The 18,307-nt window shown below is 39.2% G+C and overlaps 1 protein-coding gene across 4 annotated transcripts in view; it reads right to left on the bottom strand.

Annotated features, from left to right (window-relative positions):
* The window catches only part of SLC7A2 (solute carrier family 7 member 2), a 181,867-nt gene that overhangs the window by 34,352 nt on the left and 129,208 nt on the right, over window positions 1–18,307 (bottom strand). For 3 of the 4 annotated variants that reach the window (XM_073608069.1, XM_073608060.1, XM_073608051.1), the window contains 3 exons: window positions 16,829–16,968; window positions 11,946–12,048; window positions 1,224–1,429 (listed from right to left, as the gene is read on the bottom strand). In XM_073608069.1, coding sequence (XP_073464170.1) covers window positions 1,224–1,429; window positions 11,946–12,048; window positions 16,829–16,968 — 449 coding nt within the window. Of the gene's footprint in view, window positions 1–1,223; window positions 1,430–11,945; window positions 12,049–15,970; window positions 16,108–16,828; window positions 16,969–18,307 lie in introns of all 4 variants that reach the window. The other variant, XM_073608077.1, reaches the window with a different exon arrangement.

Consider the following 18,307-nt stretch of genomic DNA (forward strand, 5'->3'; position numbering starts at 1 on the left):
ATCGCGGTCTGCGATTTTGAAGCTCAGCGAGCTGCAAGGCTGCACTGGGGCAAGGCTGGACTGGGGCAAGGCTGGACTGGGGCAAGGCTGGACTGGGGCAAAGCTGCACTGGGGCAAGGCTGCAATGGACACTGGGGAAGGCTGCACTGACAAGGCTGCACTGACAAGGCTGCACTGACATGGCTGCACTGACATGGCTGCACTGACATGGCTGCACCGGCAAGGCTGCACTGGGGAAGGCTGCACTGACAAGGCTGCAATGACAAGGCTGCACTGACAAGGCTGCACTGGGGCAAGGCTGCACTGAGAAGGCTGCAATGATGGGCATTTAAATGTAAGTTTTTTTTCCCTTCAACTTCCCTCCTAAAGTTTTTTTTTCCTTAAAATTCCCTCCTAAATTGGGGTGCGTGTTATACGCCGGTGTGTGTTATACGCTGATAAATAAGGTACATAAAAACTTAAAAATTATGACATAAAAGTAGAGTGTTTTAGTTTACACTCATTTTTCTATTTTCAAGTTGCAGTGGTGCAAAAATATTTCTCTGGCATAGTTGGCCTTCTAGTGACAAGCCTCAGTGTTTTAGTTATCCAATCACACAACTTAAACTCTCTGAAAGTGAAATAAAATTTATATTTTTTGAAATGTTGGGTTCTGTAATGTTGTTGGCCAAGAAACACTGACTATATTACCTGTTATTTGTTGCTTTGTGTCTCTCTGGCCACAGCCCAGGTTTTGCTTAAAGAAAGACTCCCTGTATATTATTTTCTCGTGAATCAGACAGTCTTCTGTCCCACATGCTGTGGTAGGAAATGCTGTTCCAAAAAGGTAAATAATAACTGTATTTTTTTTCTACTTTTAGCATTACATACCTTCTGTCCCCAGACCAGCGAACAAAGCAAACAAAACTGGAAAAAAGTAGTAAAATAATGTTCTTAAGTAAAATGTTTTCCTGGCTTTACTTTTGCACATATCTAGATGTTAAGAAGGAAAAGGAGGAAAAATACGCTGGAACTTAACAGGCTTTTTTCCTCTGCTTTTCAAATAAAAAAAATACACTGTAGCAGGCCAATAATGTTCCTATTATGGCCTCTTTTCTCTGCCCTGCAAACATGGGATGGAATTGGATGTTACTTGGATAAAACATTAGACCCCAGCTGCTTACCACACTGGGTGGGTCTGACATAACTTAATAGGCAGAAGCAAACACAGATTTCTAGCTTACCCAGCAGCCCCACTAGTAGGCTGACCACAGAGGCAGACTGTTCTGTTGGTACACTGGCAGGATAGAGAAGAGAATGAAAACTAAATCCTTGTTCTTGTAGCATCATGATTTGAGACTCATTGATCATTGATTCCCTTTCTGATGCAGATAACATTTCTTTCTCTGGAGCACCTTTAGGTTTCTCATATCCCAATCCAGGCTGATACCTGTGCAGAGGAGTACACATTGTAATTAAGCAAATATTAATGTATGGATTACTAAATATAACATTACAGTAAGTTTATGGCAAAATGGATTTGTTTAAACAGCTTAAAAATTAGAATTCAAAGCAGAGGTCCCGCGGCCCTTCTTTTTTTTTCAATTCTTTTCCCCATTGCAGATGAATACTCACTGTTTTGGTGTTTTAAAACCTCTGCTGTCCGTTTTCGTAAGCAAGGTTAACTTTTAAAATGTGATGAAGGCATTTTCCAGTTTGCTTGTGGGCATGTGAAGTCCACAAGCACTAATTTCCTGGATGCAGTGAATGCTTATCTCCCAGCATTCACCGCTCGTTCCCGCGCATGCTCAGTGTTTACTGTGAGCAACGCCGTAAATGTCCTGGTTGCCATGACAATGGGTGGCATCACTCGAGATTTCGCTGGGCGGCGTTCCGCATTGACTCTTGGGAAGCATGACACTTAGCTCCCAGGAGACAGCGCGGCGCCAGGCAAAGCAGGATACACGCCTACTCCCGTGGGAGCGATAGACAGGAAGTAACCCTTAAAACAGAAATAATAAGGTATTTAAATCGCAAAAAAATTTTTGGAGTGACATTTGAATAGCTATGCAATGTACTGAAGGTGATAAGATATAGTTGTAAATTTGGGTGGAACTCCGCTTTAATGCCAAATCCTTTAGTGTAACTACTTTTTCAGTTGGTGAGAGCCTTTTGATTTCTATATGTCTATTTAAATGGTATTATTATTATTATTATTATTATTATTATTATTATTTTAAACATCCAATCTAGGACTCCAATGCTTAGCCATTTTCTTCTTACCTATTTTCTATGTTGAATTCAGGATGACCAGGGGTGAGTGTCAAGTTATTTGATCTGTAATAGAACACTGGCGGTATGCATATAAGGAGGTTGTTATTGGCCATATGCAAGCACCCCCTGGGTACAACCATCAGATGTGCCCCATGCAGTACCCAAAAATCTTCAAACTATTTTCACAATAAATCTTTCATCAACCCCTTATTTGTGTTAGGAACACAGCATTGTTACTGTATTTAAACTCTTGGTCACATTATGTATTGTAATACTTTCCAAATATAATAATAATTATGACGCATTACTGGGCTACAGTGGCAAAATCCAAAAATGAATAAATGGCCAGCCATGAATATGTGAGACATTGACCAGTTTTGTTTACTTGAAAGAACTAAGAAACTGGTCACATAGAGGTATCCAAGTTTTAAAAAAAAAATGAAAAGTAAATTTTAAAGATAAGCTATGATGGTTACCTTTTAAACGGTTACATCTGGTTTTCTACTAATATACTGTATATCAGTAGTAGAGTATTTAAATCCATCAATTAATGCATTAAAGTGATACCCTTTGTTAGCTAACTAAAGGTATTAAAGCTACAAGCTTTTGGGATAACCTAGATCCCTTCTTTAGGCTTTATACATGTATTAAGCCTAAAAATGGGATCTAAGTTATCCCGAAGGCATGCATCTTTCAGATCCATTGTTTTGATTAATACCTTGGAGCAATAAAACCCCTGCCAGGTTTTGATGCCTCTTGGGACTCTATTAGAGGTATTTGGTCTCATTTCCTATTCCGGAACAGACACAGACCACAATAAAAAAAACTGACAGGACCTCTAACCCTTTTTCAACTCTATTCAAAACTAAATAAACCCTTTAAATGACACTACACTGCATGAGAATAACAAATCTGTGAATTTAAGTTTTGTAATTTCAGCCTGAGGTATTGGGCTTTGTAAACAACAGGATTTGTTCAACTGAAGATAAGGAAGACACTGGAAAAGTCTGTATTTACAGATTTGTTTCATGCAAATATGCAGTAGAAAACATTGTCTGGCTAACTTTCGCTCTGATTTGACGCTTTATGGAACAAATATTAAGTCCAGGGATGAGATCATTAGGCTGTTTAGTTAAAGCATTTACAAAATAACAAACACTGATTACTCTTCTATCATACAGTATATTCCATTCCTCTGTATACAGCTAAAGCAACCCATAGAGGTCATGCCAGAAAATGAGAAAAAACTGTATTAGGGCATTGATTACAAAATCTTCTTTATTAACAATAGAATTTTAAAACAACGGTTTTACCAAGATAGTGAGTTAAAAAAGCATTTATTAATTGCTGACTGTCGGAAGCATACTTTTCTGCTCTAGACAGCTGCAAGGGCAACTAAGGATAAGTTTAAATTTGGAATGTACAAAGGGGATTAGAGAGGACAGACTGGAGAGACTGAAAGGTCCAACTGAAAGGTGAACATAGCAAAATCTGATGTCAGTGTTTCAGCAACAGTGACAATTGACTATCCAATAGACTATCCAATGAACAACATATTTTATAATAAATGGTAAAACCAAAATGTTTATTTAGTTACAGGAAAATGTGTAGTTTTTCTTTTTTTTTTGTCATTATTTATTGTGCCCACAAATAAATAAAATACAGTTATTTTTTACATTTTTTAAATTACTTTTGTTCTAGTTGGATAAATATGAAATACTGCAAATGATCCTCTCATAATTACATACAAAGCCAAATGTTAAAGCCCTGGACTAATTTTCACATGTCTACCTGTCTTTTCTTTTCTTGTTTAATTTATTTTCTGAGCTGCTATGCTAAAAACTCCATCCAGGAGAAAGAGAGCCTGGAAGTTTACAGTTTCTGCAGTAGATTCAGAGATGGAGGGTGCTAAGGTGCTCAGGGTGCTACACAATCTTGACCCAATTCTTCCCCCTTCCTACTGATCAAATAAGGTTGTCCATCAGACTAAATGGATCAATAGGTAACCTTGGCAGATAGAATATGTGGGGGCAACTTTAATCTTAAAGGAAGAAGCAAAATTTGCACAAAATTGCAGCTACCTTTATCTTTGGATCATTTTGATCTAGATTTTTTGTTCACTCTTGTTAAAGTCCATCAGAAGGTGAAGGGAAATCATTCTCAACCAGGTGTTCCAACTTCTCCCTCTCTTGAATTGGACTGACAATTTATTAACCTATTGTATTATCTGTTATAGCAAGAGTTCAGCACATGGCTGTGATTAATCAATAACAGAGGTTAGTTGATAAGGTTGAATAAAGACACCAGTCTATCCAATTCAACCTATGTGGGGGTGGGTGTCTATTTATTTCAATATAATTTCCCATATCCCTGTATATAAAGTTGTTTTAAATTATCGATAGGGATGAGCTCACGGTTTGTGTCGAACGTAAGTTCGACTCGAACATAGGGTGTTCGCCCGTTCGCCGAAGAGCAAATTTTATGGTGCGTTCACGGCAAATTCGAGACCCATACCATAATGCCCCCCATAATGCACTGCGAGATTGCAGTGCATTGCTGAATGATGATTGGCCAAAGCATGCACCTGACCTGCATGCTTTGGCCAATCCCAGCGCCCTCTGCTAAGAGTGTCATAATTGGCCAAAGGCAAGGTGCTTTTGGCCAATCATGGCTCAGGGGGACTAAGTTCACGCCCCACACTATATAAGGCTGCCTACACGGCGGCCCTGTGTAGTGTTGTTGGTGTTGACAGAGAGATAACTTGATTTAGATTATGCAGGCAGGGTATTCAGTTAGCGCAGTGTATTTGATATATATATATATATATATATATATATATATATATATATATACACAGTATATACTCTGCATCTAGTGTAGCCTAAATCTTCTGTGCATTCCGTGGTGTTAGAAATGTCATTTTGCTCTGGTATTGTTCTAAACATGGGAAAACTGTGCCACTTTACAGGCATACTATAGACACCCCCCAGGCACGATATTTAAAGGAATATTTCATTTTTATTGTTTCACTTTAAGCATTATTAAAATCACTGCTCCCGAAAAAAACGGTTGTTTTTAAAACTTTTTTTTGCATTGATACATGTCCCCTGGGGTAGGACCCATGTCCCCAATTACTTTTTATGGCAATAATTGCGTATAAGCCTTTAAAATTAGCACTTTTGATTTTTCACGTGCATGTCCCATAGACTTTAACGGTGTTCGCGTATTCAAACAAACTTTTTGCATGTTCGCATGTTCTGCTGCAAACTGAACCGGGGGTTGTTCGGCTCATCCCTAATTATCGACATTCCCCACTGACACCACTAACTCTGGAAGGGAATTCCACATACTTAGTGTTCTAATAGTAAAGAATCCCTTATATAGTTTAAGGTTAAATCTCTTCTCTTCTAACTTCATTTAGTGACCTAGTGTCCTCTTAAATGGCATGAGACTGATTAATTTTCCCTCTATGCTAGAATCACCATTGAGATATTTGCATATGGCTATCATATTTCCTCTAAAGTGGGTCTTTTCCAGGAAGAATAGGTTTAATGTTTGTAGTTGTTCCTTGTAACTAAGGTCCTCCAGTCCCCTATTAGCTTTGTTGCCCTTCTCTGTACTCTCTCCAGTTCCAGCACATCCTTCCTGAAGACTGTTGACTAGAACTGGACAACATACCCAAGATGTGGCCAGACCAGAGTTTTGTAAAGTGGTAGAATTACAGTCTTATCTCTTGAGTGGATACCCTTTTAATGCATGGTAATATTCTACTAGTTTTGCTTGCTGCAGCTTAGCATTGCATGCTAATGCTGAGCCTGTGATCTATTAGGATCCCCAGATCTTTTTACATCCTGGATTCCCCCAAAAGTTCACCGCCTAGTGAGTAACTTGCATTCATATTTTTAGCCTCCAAGTGCATTACTTAACATTTTTTAACATTAAACCTCATTTGCCATGTAGTTGCCCATCCCTTTATTTTACTTAGGTCTTCTTGTAAAGTTTCTATATCCTGCTGTGAAGTTTTTGCCCTGCTTAGCTTTGTATCGTCAGCAAACACTGAGATTGAATAGGCAGCTCACTTCCTCACAGAATGTTAACAGATTGGTCTGGCAAGAACGATCTTTCATAAAACCATGCTGGTTACTACGATTGATACTGTTTTCATAAGCAAATTGGATATACTCTCCTATCATCCCCTCCAATAGTTTACATGCTATTGATGTTAAGCTGACTAGTCTGTAGTTTTCATGTATATATCTTGGCTCCTTTTCTTAAGGTTACCTAAAGGTTATGAACATTTATGGTATTTTATTCTCAGTTATATTGGGGGCCCTGGAGAATGTCTTACTTTCTTCCTTTCTGTGTGCAGCCATCATCCTTACATTCCAAGATGGTGGCGCATGCAGACGCAGCTGCTGGGCGCTCTGTACAGCAGTGTGAGAGGAGGACTGTTTGCTATGAGCGAGAGGAGCTGCTGATTATTAGCTGTAGGTAGGAAAATGCTGTGTGTATTATGGGAGGCCAGGACTACGCTTTAGTGCCTTTTGATTCATGTCCTGTTCAGCCACCTGCCTTGACACTGACTGCCCCACTGTGTGCCCTGCTAGGAGCTTTGCCAGAGATTCAGCACTTTGGGAAGTGTGCTGAGACTGCAATCTATGCCATGGCAGTTGCAGCAGTGCTGACAGGAAAACAAGAAAAGCACTGGAGGAAAAGCAAGCAAACATCTTCCTGTGACCATGCTGGGGCTGTTTCAACTGAGGCGGCTGTGGGAGCAGCTGAAGTTTTGGCAGAGGAACAAGCTAAGCAGTGGAGGTGCAGCACACTAAAACTTTCCCTGGAGAGCTCATGTTTAGCTGAGTGTGCTGAGGCTGCCACTAAAGCATCAAAAGGAATGCCCTGTACACATGAACGGACTTTCCAACGGAAAATGTGCGATCAGAGCTTGTTGTCGGAAATTCCGACCTTGTGTAGGCTCCATTGGACTTTTTCCATCGGAATTTCCGACACACAAAGTTTGAGAGCTGGATCTAAAATTTTCCAACAACAAAATCCGCTTGCGTAAATTCCGATCGCTTGTAGACAATTCTGATGCACAAAGTGCCACGCATGCTCAGAATCAAGCAGAAGAGCCGCACTGGCTATTGAACTTAATTTTTCTCGGCTCTTCGTACGTGTTGTACGTCACTGCGTTCTTGACGTTCGGAATTTCCAACCAACTTTGTGTGACCGTGTGCATGCAAGACAAGTTTGAGCCAACATCCGTCTGGAAAAATCTGATGGATTTTGATGTCGGAATGTGCTATCGTGTGTATAGGGCATTACTGTTGGAGGTGCTGATGTTTTTCTTTGGAGACACCGGAGGAAATGGAGGTATAGGAAACAGAAACGGGTTAGGAGAGCAGGTATAAGATTAAGACTGGAAGCTCGCCCATATAGACCTGTGTTGCCAAGTCTTTTTCTTAGTAATTGCCGATCTCTTTTAAACAAGATGGATAAACTCAGGCTGTGGTTTATTACACACAAATTAAATAGCTGTGTGACTGTCCTCACAGAGACCTGGTTGGATGGTTCTATACCTGATGAGGCCATTGAGCTGGCAGGCTGCTCTGTCTATCGAGCGGATAGGACTGCGGACTCTGGAAAGACTAAAGGAGGTGGTCTGTGTGTATATGTTAACAATAAATGGAGTACAACTATCAATATTGTTGGTACATACTGTTCACCTGATTTGGAATGTCTTATGCTAAAATGTAGACCTTTTTTCATACCAGGAGAATTTACTAATGTTATAATTGTGGCTGTGTACATACCTCCACAGGTTAATTCTAAGCTGGCTCTGAAGGAATTATACAATGCTATTAACATTCAGCTGAATGCACATCCAGAGGGGGTTGTGATTGTGGCTAGCGATTTCAACCATGTGGAGCTAGAAACGGTTCTTCCTAAATTTTATAAGAATGTGCACTTTCCAACAAGGGAGAACAATATTTTAGATCAGGTATATACAAATGTTTCCAGTGCATATAAAGCTACTTTGTTGGCATATCTTGGTCTATCAGATCATACCTCTTTAATGATGATCCCATGTCATAAGCCTCTGGTTTGCAGAACAAAACCAGATATTAAAACTATACAGGTTTGGAGCGAGGAGTCAAATTCACTCCTGCAAGAGTGCTTTGAATTAACTGATTGGAATGTATTTGCACAGGATGCAGACTTAGAGGAATATCCTTCATCTGTTCTAACTTATATTCGCTTTTGTATGGAGATGTTCCTAGTTACAAAAACTATTAAGGTATTCCCAAACCAAAAGCCTTGGTTGGATGGTAAAGTAAGGGCTCAGCTTAGAGCAAGGGATGTGGCCTTTAGATCGGGCGACCCTATGGTTTATAGGAAAGCTCGGAATGAATTAAAGAAAGCCATTAAGGAGGCTAAGCGTAGATATAAACAGCGCATTGAATCTTATTTTGAAAATCAAAATTCTTGTAGCATGTGGAAGGGGATTAAAACAATGGTAGATTTTAAATCTAGGAATACAAAGGTTTGTAAAGTGCTCCCTGACACCTTAAACCAATTTTTTGCTCGCTTTGAAACCCATAGTAAAGAACTAGTGGAGGACGACCATTTATTGGTATTAAAAATACATGAGGTCATGTCAGATTTGAGGAAGATTGACATCAGAAAGGCAGCAGGACCAGACAGGGTGTCAGGCCGTATACTGAGGGGATGTGCAGACCAGTTAGCAGGTGTTTTTACTGATATTTTTAATTTGTCATTGAAGCAGGCTGCAGTACCTTCTTGTTCTAAATCTACTACTATTGTCCCAATACCTAAAAAATCAGCAGTATCATGCTTAAATGATTATCGCCCAGTTGCCCTAACTCCTATCATCATGAAATGTTTTGAGAGGCTTGTATTATCACATCTTAAGGCAAGCATTCCGGTTGATCTGGATAAGTATCAGTTTGTTTATCGTGCAAATAGATGCACAGATGATGCAATTGCTATTGCATTGCATGCTGCCTTGACACATCTTGAGCACTCAAACACATATGTTAGGATGTTATTCATTGATTTTAGCTCTGCATTTAACACAGTAGTCCCTGACAAATTAGTGAAAAAGTTAAAAGCTTTGGGCCTTGGTCCATTGCCGTGCTCATGGATTATGGATTTTCTAACAAACAGGCCACAAATGGTGAGAATAGGAGATCAGGTGTCTAACACTATTATTTTGAATACAGGGGTACCACAGGGATGTGTATTAAGTCCGGCCCTGTTTACATTGTTCATGCACGACTGTACTCCCATACATGCGTCTAACACTATAGTGAAGTTTGCTGATGACACCACCTTAATGGGACTCATACAAGATAATGATGAGACAGCTATAGGCAGGAAATTCAACATTTGGTTGAGTGGTGTAAAGAAAATGATTTAATACTCAATACGGCAAAAACTAAAGAAATATTAGTGGATTATAGGAGATCAAGAAAGATTGATCATTGCCCGGTTTATATAGGTGGTGAGGAGGTGGAAAGGGTGAACACTATTACATTTTTGGGAGTGCATATTACAAGGGAGTTGTCATGGTCTCAAAATACGTTTTTTTGTGTGAAAAAAGCACAGCAGAGACTGTTTTTCCTTCGGAGACTGAAGCAGGTGGATTGCCCTTAAGGCTTCTGGTCAATTTCAATCATTGTACCATTGAGAGTATTCTTCTCCACTGCGCTGTAGTGTGGTATGCCAGCTGCAGGTCAGAGGATAAGAAGTGCCTGTTTTGTGTGGTGAAAACAGCACAGAGGATCATAGGAACAGAGCTACAGAATTTGGACACAGCATATGCCAGCCGATTAAAAAAGTGGGCAAAAGCTATTAGTATTGATCCAACACACCCAGGTTACAGTGTGTTTGTCCCATTGCCATCAGGGAAAAGATACAGAACACTTAATACGCACACTAATCGCTTAAAGTATAGTTTTTTCCCTAGGGTCGTATTGTCCATAATCCCATCAGGTACAGTGTTTTAGGAATTTTATGTGGAATTCTAATATTCTTTTAATCATTTATTTTTAAATAACATTTTATATTTTGATATATTTAAATAGATATGTGCTAGGAGTATGTATGTGTGGTTTTGTTGAGAAGTGTTTTATTGCTGCTGTAAAGAGTACCCGGAAAAAATGTGGTATGTATACAATGACAATAAAGTATATCTATCTATCTATCATCCATCTTATGGAGTATACTACACATACAGTACCATGTTTTCAGCCATAAATTTAGTAGAGCTGTGGCTCAAGATGCAGTTAGATTGTACCTTGTCAGAAATGGACTATCCCAGCATATGCTCTACTCCATCCTCTGATGGACACATGTTCAAATCTGTCTTTTAAGACAGTGTATTCATTATAAACAGCTGGTAAATATAACATCTGCTTGTAAATCAAGCATTTCCAAAGCCACAATATGAATGTCCTATTAAGTAAGCTCCATTTGGTGCAAAATGATCCCAGGTTCTACCATATTTTTCGCTCCATAAGATGCACCCCCCCCCCCAAAAAAATGGGGGGAAATGCCTGCGCATCTTATGGAGCGAATACTGACCAGAACCACCCCCTCCCCGCCGCCAATCATGTTTGAATACCGGGCGTCCGTCTCCCGCGAGTCTCATCCTGAGCCTGCCACCTTGTACTTGGCTTTGCTTGTCACAAATTGCAGAAGACAGCAGGCTGACTGGAGTGTGGCCACGGCACTGGCTCAGGCTGCTCTGTCGGATGTGATGACGTCCTGGCCAGGCACAGGTAAGGCTGCATTGTATGGCACAGGCAGGCTGCATTGTATGGCACAGGCAAGCTGCATTGTATGGCACAGGTCAGGCTGTATTTTATGGCACAGGCCAAGCTGCATTTAATTGGCATGGTCAGGCTGCATTTCATGGGCACTGGTAAATATTTTAGTACACTGGTTCAGAATATTTTTTTTCTTGTTTTTTCTTGTTTTCCTCCTCTAAAACCTAGGTGTGTTGAATGGTCAGGTGCATCTTATGAAACTAAAATACGGTAACTGCAATCTTGCTACTGTGTATGCCATGATTTAAATAAATAAAAACCTCAGGTTCATCCAGATACTCATGGAACCATAGCTTGATTCTTAACTTGTACCTGTGCTATAAAACAGCAGTTCTGGATGGGATGCACAGCTGGATTTTGAGGGAATACTAGAGTGATATTTGGTTGAATGTCTGACACCTAAATACAATGCTGGACTCCCCAGTATTTTGTTACAACATTTTTTTTCTTTTGTTCTTACACTGTAAAAATGTAATATGAGCAACCAGCAGAAACAGCTATAAGTTATATTTCTTAGAAAGATATTGTAATAATGCATAAGCTTAGTGATCATGGTGTCAGCAGAGCTTCACCTCATTCACTGAGCTAAGGGAAAATTCTCTTTCAAAGTGCATAGCCTATTTGCCTTTAGTAAGTCAATTCCATAGGGTTTAGGTTTACTAGAACAGTTGCATTAGAAAAAAAATATCACTTGCTGCTAGATTACATAGTACATTCTAATTACTAAGGGAGTGGGAACATGCAGAAGAACAATAAATTAGGTAGTACTATGAAGATAAATTTCATACTCTCTCAATTTTCTTGTTGTATGGAAAATGACATGAATAGTATGTACTGTACCGGAGAATAAGAACACAGGCTGCCACAAGAGAATAGGCCAGGAGTGTTCCGATGGACATCATGTCAACCAAAGCTTTCAGGTCGAACAGAAACGCCATTATGGCTAAAAAGGCAGAAAGTGAAAAAAGCAAACATGTTAGAATTTAGAATGTGAGTAGAACCATTTACCGTAGAAACTAGGATTGGAAATATCTTTATATGATCAACCTATTTAGATTAATTTAGATAATATTCTTTCATGACCTTACAAAAACCTATCATCCACAGGAAACATCACATCAAGATCTACTTGAATCAGTTCAGGTTTTGGAGCTTCAAAAGAATGACTGCATTTATGCCCAATCCAAACATAAAATGTACTGCCTGCCTCAAAACTGCAGAATAAACTCTTAATTTGAATTGTAAAGAGAACCTGTGGGCTTTACATTTACAGAGTGAAAGGACTCACATTTAGTTCATGAAGTGAAATTTACTGGCCCCCTAAAGCCAGCTATAGATGGAGGGATTTTCCTTCCTGCAACCCCAAAGACAGTTGCTTGATTCCCCCCATCAACACAGACAGTGTTGATGGGGTATTCCTCCCATGGAGCTATTGTGTACTCCCGGTGGGGGTAGCCGTTTCGGCTGGGAGAACACAGTGATTATTGCTAGCAGCTTTAGCCACAGGCAGTAATCGCATGAAAAATCTGATAGGCTGGTTGTACCCAAGTTGATAGTTCGATCAACTTGGGTAAAATCAGCCTACCCATACATGGTTCAAATCGCGGCCAATCCCTGATGAACCTGCAGGGATTCGAACCATCTATGGCCGGCTTCATACATTTTTCTTCTAAAGTGATGATGTGGTAGAATATTTAACAGTTGGAGAGGCTTTTATGAATCAATACAAGTATTCATCAAAGGATTAACAACTAAAAGTATAGTGGGGCCATTGTGATAACAAATATAAAAGAAACTTTTTCAAGTTCTTCAAAAGCCTAAAGTTTTTTGCTTCCTAAACATATTGCTATTGACATCCTATAGTCTCCACTCTCCAGAGAACACAGAGAACATACTAAAACATGGGATTCTACCAAAATGTTTACCCATTTAAAAAAAAAAAAGCACCGTGCTTGAATCAAAATATATGCCAAAATATCAGGGGCCATTAGGTCAACACTGTATTATTTAATTAAATAGTACAAATAATCTTTGGAAGCATACTTCACTTACTGATATTTCTTGTCATGTTTAGAATTAATGTCCACATTGACAGATTGTTTCATATTCTTTGTATAGAATACATTAACAATATACATGCAAAAAAAATGTTTTACCGATTCCTAGGCAGGCTTAGTTATGCAAGCAACACCCTATTGTGTACATGTATGAAAAACATGCGCACAAATCAGCAAAATGACCATCATGTTTTGTTTATTACTTTAGCAATGGTTATTTAAACGTATTGTTTTAGTTACTTTATGTAATATACATTTTTACAATGCATTCCACCACGTTAAAAAAATACATTTGGTGTTCCTGATGAGTTTAGATGCAAGATAGGATTTTAGAGTCATTCCACAGGGCTAAGTATGGGGATGGTTCATTCAGTAGTATATACAGTACACCATGATGGACATTTTACATAAAAAAAGAAATCACCAACAAGGTACAAATCTGTAGCATGCAACACCATTTACTCTGTCCTCTTTCAAGTCTAGACTGCAATCTCATGAACCTCTTAATATTTTGTCAGCTATACAAAAAAGCCAAAACCAGAAAACTGCTTACTTCTTAGGCATAGATAGATATGAGCAAAAGACTATTCTTGATGGTCTGAGATGAATAAATATATGAAAAAATTCTTGACGTATGCTCAAAGATAGATGGTAAAAATGTGACATGCTATAGAACATAGATGGGCTTGCTGACCATTTCTTGTGGAAATCCCCTGTTATTTGTATTTTTTAATTAATCATAAGGTCTAATAATTGGTAACACAGTGCAAAAATGGTGTTCTCATTACATGTCTTGTATGAAAGCAGATAGATCAGCAGACACTGCTACTATTTTTTTTTTTTTAGAGATACAGGAATGCTGAAAACTGGGAAATGGCTAATTCCAGAGCGGTCCATTAGTGTTAATTTGCAAACATTTGATTTAAGCTGGCCATACATGGATCAAAATTCAGCCAGTTTAGCAGGGGTCGGCTGAATTTTAGTCCATGTATGGGTAGATGGTTAAACAGTAGTCGATCTACTCATCAACTTGTACAGTTTGAAAATGTTGGCTTGAAAAGCACTGCAGGCTTTAGTCTGCAGTGCCGATCAGTGTATTCTGACAGCTGGGAAGTCTCCCAGCTGTCAGAATAGAAAGACACAGCAAGGAGGATTTCCCCAACCGCCTTGAGTGGGTTAATGGTGGAATTGGGTCAGCTTTTTTCATTTAACCCTGCTGGTTGAACAAAAAAACCTGACTCATCTATGGGCTGCCCCAAGGTAGTAAAAACGTGCCCCTACTATAACACATGAGCATACTTTTGGGATTATTCTTGTGTTCACTAAGGCATAACTCTTGTCAATCCTGATATCTTCACTCAGATTTGAGGGACTTGATTTTAATATAAGCAGATTGGAAGTAGAGTTTGGTGTGGTTTACAAAGTCCTGCGTTTTCATTCTGGAATGCTGGATCAAACCATTCACCGACTAAACAGCTAAAAACAAATTTATATGCATTACTTTAAATCATTTGCTTTTCCATGGAATAAATGAATACTAATTGTGCAGGAAAACAGGGATCTTGGGTCTTGAACTGGAGATATTTGTCCCCCATTGATTGGCTGTGGTCTTTAAGGGGGCCAACAAGGGGTATAGTTTTGGAGTACTCCGGGATTCTCACCCATGCAGGGTGAAGGGTTCTGGTAATAAAGGGGAAAACTGACTTTTAGTTTTTGCAAGACTGTTAAGTCTGTATATGGGACCTGGAATTCAAAGATTTGGAGAGACTTTGGGTGGGAAAGAGCCTCCAACCCAGATTACGTGGACATAGGTCCTGAAGGGGTTAATCAGACTGCAAGAAATGCCTGAAAAAGTAACAGGAAGCAGTCAGCAAGTGTCTGTGAGTTGGAGAGAAGGAGGACACAGTTGTGTGAGGACTGTGGACTGCCTTGTGACTAATACACTGTTGCTGAGCTCTTGTGACAATTTTGGACCCCTAAACTGGTGGGAACTTTAAAACCCTTTGGTGGGACAAGTGTGTGAAAATAGTGAGCCGAAAGCCTATTTTTGTGTCCCAGAAGTGTGGACTTTTTTGTTTAGTTTTTCCATGCTGATGTAAGCAGTTTTTGTTTAACATTTGGAAAATAAAGAGTGTTGTTTTTACTTACACGGCTGGCTGGTGATGCAGGACTACCCCATATTACATAATACAATCACCAATCTCTATAAACATGGTAAATTTTATTGCTGGCATTTACAGAGATAAAGTTTGAGGACACAAGTAAACAGTGGCTACCAATTTGTTTTAGTTTGCGCATTTCTAGATAAGTCAGATATTCTTTAAGTGTACATGCCACTCATATACATTGGAAATTTTGTGAGTAGAAATCAGTCTAATACTTACTAATATCTTTGACCATTCTCCCTAGCTGCATGCTGTTGTTAAGTGAACCAATATGTTAGGTGTACAGTCATACTGATTCAGACCAAAAGAATAAAGCTTGTTATAGGCAACATGTACACTTTAAAAGTACTCCATATGTTATTAGTTATAATATCATACTTTGCTATAAAATATAATGCATGCATATATACCTTTGTTTAAGAAGTAGTAATTGACAAAAAAAGACAAAGAGTATTTTAATAATGATTAATGTACCCGTCATTTATGTACAATTAAGTCTGAATTTGCTTAAATCTTAAATTATGGCAGTAGCTCACCCAAGACCTACATGCAGAGAAGACTGAAAGCAGGTTCCATAAACTAACTTGCATGCAAACCTCCATTAACCCGGTCCAAGAAGTCCTGTTTTTTTATCACATCTTACCAGAGATCACACCTGCAGTCAACGTGGCAGCAACTGGTGACTGCCGTTCACTCACGTTGGAAAGAAATCTAAATAGTAAACCGTCTCTTGCCATGGCAAACAGAATTCGGGGAAGAGGAAACATAGAGCCCAGCAGGCTAGAATAGAAAAATGATGGATGTTGAGAAGTTGCCTTCAGCACTACAGAACTACAAGGGTGTACTCTAAGCAAGCCCAAAAGGGAATGAAACAAGGCTCGTTAAGTAAATCATATACCCTTGAAACCACGGGTACCTAAACTTTAATGTCAGGTATTTAAAGGTCACATCCACTCCAAACTAATACTGCATTTTTGTGCAGACATGCAGATACCCAGTTTCTAATATCTTTCAGGAACACTGAAGAGAGATGTCTCTGTCATAATTTCACTCCCTTGCAGAGGCCATTGTGAAAACATTACAACTTGGTTGATGGATTTACCATTTACTTATATGTTTTACCTGCTTGGCTTAATTGTAATAGAAGGGGGTTTGGAGTTGTAAAATTTGGCAGAGAGATCCAATTACAGCAGTCCACAAGAAATTAAAGGAAGCAGTAGATGAATTAACCCACCAGCATCCAGGCAAATCTAAAATAATTTCCTATGGATGGACAAAGTTTCAGCTTTATGTGGTTCTCAAGAGTACATCATAAAAAATGATGAAAGAAAGTACAAAAATAAATGTAAGATGTAAAATGGATTTAAGTATAGCATGTGTAGGGAAAGTTCAGACCTCTGAGCTGAAACAAACAAAGCAAATATAATTTTGTCATCAATTTACACAGTAAAAAGTTTTCCTTTTTTTGTGTCATTAAAAGTTTACTTCTGAGCAATCTCACCTGCCACTGCACCAGACGACAGGGTGGCAATTACAGGGGTCTTCGTCCTGGGACTGATGTGAGCTAGGAATTTGAAAAGCAAGCCATCCTCCGCCATAGCATAGATTACACGGGGCATTGGAAAAATGGATCCGAGCAGACTGAATAAAGATCAAACACATGCAACAAGGCAAACACTGGTCATGCAAGACAGGAATTAATTGATAATTACAGTTAACTGGCCACCACCACCAAAGCCACAAGATTATAGAGAATTAATAGAGCTAGTAGCCTAGAACATCAGAAAAAGTAAGTTTTCAGCTTCACCCATCCTAATCCAAGCAGGTGTCACTGTATACAGAGCATTCCTGATGCCTTATTTACCAAGGTTTAGCAGATTTCAAGCCATAAGGTGTCAGTCTACCCAAATCTTATATTTTGTTTTTTTGTCTTTAAAGGACTCCAACTAGATATCTTCCAACTTCCCAGGTTCCTTAGGTTCCTTCTACTTTGGGTACCTCACTTTTACTGTTAAAGAGACTCTGTTGTTAAACCTAAAGCTTTTAAATAAAGGGATCATGACAAAAAAGAACCTTCTAACCTCTCCTGCTGACTGGAACACTGTACGATGCAGTTGTAAGGAAAAATTGCCTTGATGAAGAGACTGTAGGGAGTGTCAGATTCCTGCTTTCCCACAGCATGCTGCAGCCTCTCCCACCAACCTCCCATCTCTGTATAGGACAGTAGTGATGTTGGGGCAATGGATGAAACCACCAAGAACAGTGGTGAACCATGAATCTGACACTCCCAGAAGTGCCGTTTTCTCCATACTCCTGCTTACTACTGCAGCAATCAGCAGCAATGGCGGCAGGAAGAGTGAGCATTTAAGATCCTCCTTTCAGGAAACCCTTTATTTTAGGTTTTCATTTTAATTTATAGTTTTTAATTTATATTAAGGAGAGTTTAGCAAAAGAAGTGGGGCTCCTTTGTTCTAGAGGCACCATCAATGAAGTTTGTAAGACATATAAGAAGTCAAAATGTGGCTTAAGTCAACAGTATCCACTGAAATTCAGTTTTGGCTGGACTGCCCCTAGTATTTCAATGTAAAATATATTTTCATCAACAAACATTAACTGGGTAGCTATTTAATCAGTTAGAGATGAGCAAATTTGTCAGCTGACTCCTTAGGACATATCCTTGGTAACAAAAATGGACCAGTAATGCTCTCTTAAGCTGTGCTCTATTTTCTGTTAAAGTAGAACTATAGGTAAAACTTCATTTTTTAATTTTGGATAGAGCAAGGGAGGATTATAACCCCTGTCCCATTTTTTTTTTCCATCTTTGTCCCATTGCGCGGATTTCCCTTCACTACCTGTCCCATAGCCAAACAGGAAGTGAGAGGAAATCTCTGCAAATTAAGGGAATTCCTTGGGGACCCCCAGGTCACCAGAACTAGTGTACGCATTGGAAGATTTCCCCTCTATTACTTTTCCAGGGACA

This window comes from Aquarana catesbeiana, linkage group LG01, assembly GCF_042186555.1.
Source record: "Aquarana catesbeiana isolate 2022-GZ linkage group LG01, ASM4218655v1, whole genome shotgun sequence".
In the NCBI taxonomy this organism is placed as follows: Eukaryota; Metazoa; Chordata; class Amphibia; order Anura; family Ranidae; genus Aquarana; species Aquarana catesbeiana.